This window comes from Zeus faber, assembly GCF_960531495.2.
Source record: "Zeus faber genome assembly, chromosome: 16".
In the NCBI taxonomy this organism is placed as follows: domain Eukaryota; kingdom Metazoa; phylum Chordata; class Actinopteri; order Zeiformes; family Zeidae; genus Zeus; species Zeus faber.
In genome coordinates, this window is record NC_137202.1 from 20,123,618 (window position 1) to 20,133,617 (window position 10,000).

At 49.9% G+C, this 10,000-nt stretch overlaps 1 protein-coding gene across 1 annotated transcript in view; it reads left to right on the top strand.

Moving 5' to 3' along the window:
- Positions 1-8,994, top strand: part of LOC307242229 (S1 RNA-binding domain-containing protein 1-like) — a 35,320-nt gene extending 26,326 nt beyond the window's left edge. Inside the window, exons 6-7 of the mRNA XM_080016599.1 lie at positions 5,346-5,530; positions 8,593-8,994. Of these exons, the coding sequence (XP_079872725.1) occupies positions 5,346-5,530; positions 8,593-8,885 (478 nt within the window). The 3' untranslated portion in view covers positions 8,886-8,994. The remainder of the gene's footprint in view (positions 1-5,345; positions 5,531-8,592) is intronic.
- Positions 8,995-10,000: the final 1,006 nt, after the last annotated feature.

The following is a 10,000-nucleotide window of genomic DNA, read 5'->3' on the forward strand; positions in this document are numbered from 1 at the left end:
TCCTTAAAAATAGACCTACTACAGCGAGCGAGAAGGAAACCGAAGGATGTAGCCGACACCTCCTTCCTTCAGATTCGCCTTATGACGGGTGGGGACGGTGAAGAAGAGGAGTACAGTATGTGGGGGGGGGGGGGGTTGAAGAAGGAAGGACAAAAGGAGAAGAATGGAATGAAGATGGCAGTGGAATGCTAAAATCAATGACATATTTGATCCCAGCTCTAAGTCTGTGTGTGTGTGTGTGGGGGGGGGTGTAAAGCATATCAGGTTCATCACATTAGAGCAACTGGATCCCCCATTACCGCTTACAGCCTACACATCACCCTTCTCTGGAACCATACCACAACACACACATCAATGTAGACAGACGCCAAGCGTTTCCTTCTGCTTCAGGAATGATTAGGACCCTTTGTGAGAAATATTACGACAACAAAGTGTTTATAGCATTGTTGCAGCGTGTGTGCGTGTGCGTGTGTGCGCGTGTGTGTGTGTGTGTGTGTGTGCGTGTGTGTTGTTTGTTCGTGTGGAGTTTTCTAGTTATTACTTTTTCTTTCTTGCACCGTAAACTGGGATCACGCAGATGGATCACACACTGATCCGTCCCTCTCCCTCTCCTCCTTCCCACCTATTGTCCCGGTTTAAAATGCGGTCGTGAAGCTCTTGGTCTAGCCTTGCCGTGTTTGAAATGTGAGCGTTTTAATGGGATATCTGTTGTACGTCCGATGTATTAATAATATACGCTATAAAATATTGCTGCCTGTCTGACATTTTTCACAGTCATGGATAAGATGTGCTTGTACTTTCTACTTATAGCTAATCTTTTCCCCTTGGAATTTTAAATCTGGGCTGAGGGGTTACTGCCGGGTTCTGGGATGGAATACGAAACCGTTGCATTTTTAGGAGGACTTAGGACTTTGTTGTCGCGCACTGTAGCGTACCCGTGGTGAATGTAGGGCTGTGGTCTAACCCTGCACTAGAGGCTCCTAAGTGGGGTCTGTTTTTGCTCCGTTTTTTCCTCTGCCCTCATGTCAAACATTTGATGCCACCCTCATTGCTGCTACCGATCCAATACAGACTAAATAAAGTAAATAAAAATTGTGTTTTTGTTGTTGTTTTTTTTACGATATATCATATCGATATAGTTAATACATAACCCGTTTGTTCCGTGAAGCAGTGCAACGGGTTGTATTTTTTTGGGCTTGTTTTAAAAAATATGGTTGCTTGTTACTAAAATCTGACAAGGTCGCTATATTCCCCAATTAATAGCTTCCCAACCACCGGGCCGCGGACCGGAAATTATTTTATATTGGAATTTAAATTCCTATTTGCGCCCTAAGTTTACAAAGAAGTTTGAATCCCGTTCATTTTGAATGTTTTCTTTTTACCAAGTTACTTGTTTATACTACTTGTGTGAATTATGATTTAATTTATCAAGTTTGTTTGCACTGTTTTGGGACTTGATTGTGATTTAATGTTTATGTTTTGTTCTCAATGAATGCAGACGGTTGTATTGTTTTATATTGGAATTTAAATTCTTGAATTGTAATTCCTGTACATTTTTAAGATTTTTTACCAAGTTGCTGGTGCACAATTATTGATTATTTTAATCATAAATAACAATTATATATATATATATATATATATATATATATATATATATATATATATATATATATATATATATATATATATACACACACTATATATATGATTGCCTTACACATAAATACAGTTTATTAATTTCACTCTGGTGTCGGATCGGTGCATCCGGTGTATCGCCCCGCATCAACCGAGCTTCCTTCTGCCTTCCACCGATGCCGTCCTGATGTCAGTGGGTGGTGGAAGAGCAACAGGGGGTGTTTCAGATGATGGACGTTTCCCTCCTTACGTTACTATGCTCCGCCATCTTCCTCGAAAGAGGCATTTTCAAAGTGCAACACCCATGTTTGTTGTTCAAGCCACCGTGCTGTAGTCTTCCTTTCTTGGCCCACGTCACGCCGGCGTTTCTCACTATTTCACACTCAATAAACGTCTGTGCATTTGCCAGGTGGAATGAGTGGAGTCGCGTCCGGTAGCAGAGCGCGGCAGAAAGTCGCCTCGGTGAACTCGACACCGATAGTAAATTTGCTTTGGCTGCGTTGACCTTTCAGTCCGTCGGAGGGAGCAATTATTTTGTCTGTCACAGCATCCTATTTTAACAGCAGCTAGGTACAGCGGCCAACGGGAGCAACATTTGTTAACGAGAGGGGTGTCGGTGTTCCTGCCCCTTTCCCAACCACACAAAAACGACCATAATTTGGCTGTTTCCACTACCTAGTTGCGAAACAGGCAGTGTAGGGGTGGATTTGTAACCGTGCCGGCACGCGGCTTTCGAGGGCCCGCTGTTGATCATCAACCCGGCTCTCATGCAATGCGGACAGTTGCATGTAGTTAGCGCGGGACCGGCTCTCTGAGCAGAAGAACGTCATCTTCTCTATCAACAGGAATGGGGCTCAAGTATTCATTTAATAGAGAACCGAGACCACCAGCGCTCAGTGGACATCCACATCCCTCGCGCCAAAGTGTTCCTTTTATGACCGGCTATGTGGGTCAGAGTTGCCGGTCCCAGTGTGTCCCCGTTATTTCCCAGATGTGGATCAGAAATGGTTCACCCTTAAGTTCATAGCTATTGTATGACATGTAGCACGCGGGTCCAAGTCTGTGAAGAATATTATGATACGTTAACATTTGTGGTCCACTCCTCGGAGAAAAACTCCATAATGTGGGACAGAGGAGGGCCGCACAACAAAGAATGCCTCTGTGATCTAATATACAGTAGTGTGGGTGGGTTTTACAATAGAGTTGAATGGAACTTATAAAGTAGCCCACCCAAACAAAATGGGAGGGCGCACGCACGCACGCACGCACACACACACACACACACACACACACACAGTATTGGTGGTGATTATCTGCAAAGTGTGGACTTAGCAGTGGGAGAGACCCCTGGACTCCTGGTACCCCTTAAACACAAACACACCCCAATGGAAAAATGAGATGGGGACACACACACACACACACACACACACACACACACACACACACACACACACACACACACACACACACACACACACACACACACACACACACACACAGAATCTGAAATCGGAGCCCACCTCACAGTCACCCACCGACACCATCGCAAGGCCAAGTGCAAGAATGCTGGCTGTTCATAAATCAACACCACTTTCTTTCCTCTTTCTTTCTCTACTTCCTTCTCTGGTCTCCTCCTCCTCCCTTGCTCAGTCGTTCTCTCTCCTCTCCTCTTTCTGTTCCTTCTCTCCTCATCACCTCCGCCATCTGTCAAGCCTCCCCTCCTTTCCTGTTGTCTCATTGTATTTTCTGCGCTCTCCTTTCCTGTTCTCTCCTTCTTTACACCTTCTCCCTCTCTTCACACCACTTCTCTTCTTTCCACTTTCCCCGCTCCGTCTCAAGTCGCTCCGCTTCAACTTAGCTCCGTCAATGGGGAGAAAAATGCCTCGTGTGCTTTTGTGGCTTTGTTTTCTGTTATTTGACGGGGACGGCGTCAAAGCCCGAGTGGGTCCCGGAGCCGGGGGAGAAACGCGTCGCCCCGCGGGCGAGGGGTCTTAGCCGCTACACCATTCCTGGCACACACCGAGCTACTATTTTTCACAGATCGGGCTCGCTGGCGTTGAGGGATTGATTCCTCTTGTTTGGAGAGGTGACGGTGGGCTGGTGAGGGAGCTGGCAGGAGGCGCTCCCCCCGCTCACAGCTGTCCTGCACATAGCTAGTACACAAGACGAGTCCAGTTACATCCCCTTCCAGCGCAAAATGCACACCACACCACCCCACAACACTGAGGGTGTGTTTTGGTCTGCCTGTGTGTGTGTGTGTGTGTGTGTGTGTGTGTGTGTGTGTGTGTGTGTGTGTGTGTGTGTGTGTGTGTGTGTGTGTGTGTGTGTGTGTGTGCGCTTGCGCGCGCAGTTGCATGTGTCCACCTGTCATGTCCGTCACGAGGTGGAGTGGGTGGGGGTGGGGGCCGGAGAGGTGGGGGGGCAGCTGCAAAGTCAGCTTGGCGTCAGGCTGCCACCGCCACCGCCATCCATCACGGACACCGCCCGGCTGGCCCACAAGTCCACATGCACGGACGCAAACACACATTCATGTCCATCAGCGGCTATGGAAAGATTCCTAAATGATGTGTACATGTACGGCGCCCTAACACACACACACACACACACACACACACGCGCACACACACAGACACGCAGACACACGGACGTATACATTTGTGTACCGCGCACACACACACACGCACACACACACACACACACACACACACACACACACACACACACACCCGTTGGAGGGTAGGAGGGAACCACGGGCCCGGTGTTCCCACAGACACGTCCGTTCTGGCTCCCGTGACAGCTCGTTACTCAGACTTTCTAGAACCTGGACTCGTCTAATTAATTCCGAATTAATTTTAAAGTTTGGTTAATATCGAATGGTGCGACGGAGTCTGGACATTTTTTTTTTTTTATTATTTTTTTCCCCTGAGGTGGGATATCCTGCCGGCGTTCGGGGATAGAAGGAGGTTTGCCTCCTTAAATGGCTGACGGGCAGTCAGACATACCAATCCAGGAAAAGCAAAAGCAGTTTGACGATGTCGGGTGTCAGGGCGTTAACACCTCCCCGGGGCCCTACCTGATTTACTAGGGGATGAAGTAAGTGTGTGTGTGTGTGTGTGTGTGTGTGTGTGTGTGTGTGTGTGTGTGTGTGTGTGGTGTGTGGTGTGTGTGTTAGGAACAGAGCGCCGGCCCTCTCAATTTAGTGCATAATTAGTCTCACAGCTCCCTCCTTCCAAATCGTTCTCTCACTCTTCGCCTCCATCCTTCCCTTAGTCGCTCTATTTGCTTCTCTCTCCCCCTCCTTCCCTTCGTTGGTCAGCTTTCCTCCCCCCCGCTTTTCCCTTTCCCTTCCCTACATCTCTCTCCCTTCTTCCCTTCTTCCCTTCTTCCCGCAGTCTCTCTCTCTCTCTCTCTCCCTTACTTTCCCTTGTTGCCTGGGGGCTCCCTCACTCAGTCAACAGGGGAGTTGGCCCGTGCGCTGCAGGCCGACTGGGAGCGCTTTTAAAACTCTTTTATTAACACTGAACCCACGCAAATGCATCACAAACACGCACACACACACACACACACACACACACACACACACACACACACACAGATTTGCTCTATTTGACTATTGATGGTTTGCTGTTAATGTCCCCACCATTCAGTTGTGCTTCCCTTTGACACGACGTCCTTGTCCCCCCGTCCCCCGGTCCTCGCCGGCGGTGCAGGTTCCTGTCCCTGGTGGGAGGCAGCCTGCTGCCGGTCGGGAGCGCGCGGCTGCAGGAGTGCGTGAGGAGCCGGGTCGGGGCCGACGGCCTGGACGACCTGGCCCGGACCCTGGAGGCCAGCGTGGAGACCCTGACGCTCATCATCGACGGCCTGACGCAGCCCCCCGGCTTCGACATCCGCCAGGGTAAGTCACAGGCGCCGAAATCGCGCGCCGCGGCAGATGAATAGGAGAGCGAGGGAGGGAGAGAGGAGCGGATGAACAAAAACAACCAGACAAGGCAAGAGCCAAACACTGACGGCCACGTGGTGCCATTTTGATGGTGAAGTCCATTCAACATAACTAGTTAGGTGAGAGGATACTGACAATTCAATCATTTGAAGCCCATAAACAACTTTGCAATCGCAAGAAAATAGGGCGTGGCATCGGGCAGGATCTTGCGAATCCAATCGAATTCTATTTCATATAAATTAAATCTCATATCGATGAGGTGTCTCAATTCTGTATCGATATATTGATTTTTGATTATTTTCTACACGATGACTCGGTACAAACTTTTCAGAGTACCACCTGACGTGTTTTCCAAAAATACTTAATTAAGCTAAATAAAATTCGGGCTGATCCAGAAGAAAAAATTAGATTAATTTGCTTCTATGGTGATATTTCACTTAAGTGTAAAATGCTTGCGTGACTTGCAAACAATCGATATCACAACGTTCAAATCAGTTCAGGAATAGAAATAGAATTAAATTGCATCATAGTGTCGTTTTTGGTCTTTGTATGTTCAGCCCTGTGAGAAACCTTATGACTTTTTTCCCCCCAAAACACCCGAAAATTAACACCTTCCCCACCGAGGTTAGTGGAAAGGCCGTGCCGGAGCCACACCAAATTTCACGGCGGCTTAAGTTTACGTGATTAAAAAAAATAGCGATTTCTGCCCGGAGAGGCCGCCGGCAGGAAGTCGAACGCCAGGTTCCAGAGACCTCTCCGAGGGAGATTGTTTTCGGTTATCTTATTCCTGCCTCGTCTGATTCCTACAAGTTGAAGTAACGTAAACAAATCCATTCAATGTGTGGTTCCCCTCCCAGTGCTCCGCTGGCTCGGTCACAGCGGCTTTTCAGTAACGCTCTGAAACGGCGTGCCGGCGATACTGGGCTTTTCCCGTGCTCGTACCACGATCGCCTCCCCTCGCCGCGTAACACGATAGAGCTTGGCCGGCGTCGAGGCTCGGTCCCTACAGCCCGGCAACACTAGCTGTTTGTTTCCAATACGATGTGATGGATTTAGCAGACTCTACATTGTTTGTTGTGGAGTCGAGATATATATATATTTTTTCGGTCTGAATCGGAACCATAAGGCGCGGGGGTCGAAACAGGGCGAGGCCGCGTGCACATCGCCTCTGGTTTTCTCTTTTAGGAATTCCATTCTTATAGATCGTGGCCTTTAATGTGGGGACGCACGTCTGCACAGGCTTTTATTGCAGCGTTCGCTGGGGAGTCACCTTCCCACTCGCTTTGCTTTGCCCGCTCGGCGGCGATCCCTTTTGGTTTAGAATTCCTCCGCGAGTTAAAGTGGCGATACGCCATGCGACTTTGAGCCGCCGCTCTCTCAGGAGCAGCCGTTCAGTGTCCTTTGCGCGACGCGTGTGCCGCTCTCTATGCCGTGTCCGTCGTTGGCGGCGGGGATCGGGCGCGCGCAAAGTGAATAGCACTCAATGAATACTTAATAAAAATATCCCCGCCGCCTCAAGCGGCCAAGAAAACGTTCGATGATGAAGGTGACGGGAGATCACGCGCTTTCTGGAACAAGAAAGTGACAAAAAAATAACCTGTAGAAATAGCCTATGATCTGTTCCCATCTTATCAGTAACATAGCATAAAGGTGTGTGTGTGCGTGTGTGTGTGTGTGTGTGTTGTTGCAGTTGGAAACGTACTGTTAACTACTTAACATCCACCATAACATGAAAATAGACGGTGCGGTCATTATTTGTGAGCTTCATGCAACTGGATCTCACTTTAAATATGTAGGAGATTAGTTAGATTTAGTGTGGTGTGCGTGCGTGCGTGCGTGCGTGCGTGCACCGGCGGGGGTCACAGCCGTACGTCCGTCGGGCTCAGCCTCGGGAGCGGGCTGCCTTGGCTTGAGCCCCTCAGTTTGCGGTACGAGGCGGAGCTGCAGGAAAAGCCGCTCCTTGCGTTTCCCTCGCCGTGTTTACCAACCTCGCACACATCTTCTCTTACTGTTTGTCCGGGGGGGGGGAGGGGAGGGGGGGTTGTGAAGCGTGCTGTGCGCGCTGTTTTTATTGGTCTACCCGGAGCTAAAATAATGTGCGGAAATATATTTTCACTTGGAATTTGAGAATTTGCTCAAAAGGTCATGGGGTCACCCTGACAGAGATGCGGCTATCATGAAGGTGAAGAGCAGGCGCAGCCTTACGAACTCCGATGGGCTTTGAACAGGGGACGCGAGGTCACCTGCATTTTTGCACAAATAACAAAACGGACCAAAATGAAACGCCAAGCGGGAGGAAAAAAGTTCAGAGCAAAAAACGCGCCCAGACGGTCGCAGAAAGGCGGTCGGGACGAGTGAGACGAGGCTCGATTTTGGTTATGTTTTACATAACTCGTCATTCCGGGTCGTTATAATTCCTGGTTGTTTCTCGGATTCCACAGTTCCTGCAGAGTTTCGTGGGGAGGGGGATGCAGCGCTCTGCCCCGGCGTAAGGCTATCGGGTGCACAAGACACTTTTCTCCAAATTAAGGGATGCAGCTTGAAGGTTCACCCTCGGGTTGGACCTATTGGGTTGCAGCGCGCCGCGCAGGGCATCCTGGCCGGCGCTCAGCTGAGTAAACAGATGGGCCCGAGCTACCGCATGAAATCAGTGCCGCGGGGATGATAATTGGACGTGACTATTTCCTGGTGCACAAGCCCCGCTTGTTTGTGTTAATGCCACAGAAAGGAAAAGATCTCTCCGACGCGGGGCCAAGTGGAAAGTGGGGTTGACTAGAACGCGGAGGAATGTGGAAGCGCGCAGAGGCAAATATTGGGTTACGGCTAGTAACGCAATACCTAGTCGTCATTCTGCTGTTTTTCACCTTTCGCTCCTGCCCTTCTGTGCTCGCACTCACTCTACCATCTGCTTTCCCCCTTTTTTTTTTTGTTTTTTCTCCCCACCCCCTCTCCTCTCTCTCCGTCCACCCTCCGCCGCTCCCGACCGCCGCTAATCCCCGCCCTCCCCGCGTCCGCAGACTTTGAGCGGCCGGACTTCAAGCGGGGCGTGGTGTCCATGGGCGACCTGCGGGTGGGCGCGGTGCTGACCGGCCGGGTGGAGAACACCGCCCTGTTCGGGGCCTTCGTGGACATCGGCGTGGGCCGCGCCGGGCTCATCCACAAGAGCAACATCACCCTGAGCAAGCTGCCGCCCAGCCAGCGCCGTCGCAGCCTGGCACTGGGCCCCGGGGAGCGGGTGGAGGTCCGGGTCCTCAGCGTCGACCCCCAGAGGGGACGGATCGGCCTGGATCTGATCCGAGTTCTCCAGTAGGAGGAAAGAGGTAGCGACAGTATTTTAGCGGTTTCCGTTTTTTGTAAGTGGACTGTCGATCATTTCAATAGCAGTAGTTTCAATAGTTTCAATAAACGGTTCTCGGAGTCTACCCACAACCCCACGTCTGTGGTTTTCATTGACACCGGCGGTAGAAGGTAGATAGCGGATGATAATGATGATGATGGTGATGATGATGATGATGGAGGAAGAAAATGGCGCGGGAGTCGAAAGGTGCGGGATGGATGAAGAGCAGCAGAAAAGGAGAGGAGAGTAAAATAAAAGCCTGCAGATTTAAAAAAAAAGAAAAGAAGGAAAGACGGAACCCGAGATAGACGTGGAGTTGGAGACGGAGGGAGGCACAGATGGTTGGAAGGGTGGAGGTAGGTGGATCTCCCAGACTGCCGTGAAGCCTCCGGGCTCAACGTGGCATGTCCCAGACATAATTATCTCAGGACATACTCCGTCTTCCAACACACAGACACACACACACACACACACACACACACACACACACACACACACACACACACACACACACACACACACACACACACACACACACACACACACTAATCAGTCCCTTCAAAATTAATCCCAGACTCCCCATCCACATTATCTAATTTGTTTGTGTTTATGAGACCGGGATAAATATGGCGATATATAAAATATGTTTCTCGGAGAGCCTGGGGTTCCCTGCGCCTTTCTGAACGCAACGCTGAGATCCTGGAACCTCAGCGAATACAAAAACACCCAATCACTATTAGTGCTGCTGATTCCCCCTGCTCCCCGGGGGGGAACAGATGGAATATGTACGACAAACAGGCGCACACGCGCACGCACGCGCACACACACACCCGTGGAGTGATGTTCCGTCAAGGTTAACTCGAAGTGGCAGTTTTCATGGCGGTGATCAGGAGAGGAGATACAAACACGCAGGTTTCACCTGCAGCTATTTGCATACGAGGGGGATCCAGTTTCCTTAATCAAGACGCCCTGAAGAGACTGACTTTTATTGAATTTGTCGTCTTGTTGTGCTTTGTGTTTTCTTCGCCGCTACGGCTTCCCGTAAAAACCTCCCTTTGACTGTTTTCAATCCTCCTCTTTGTATATCT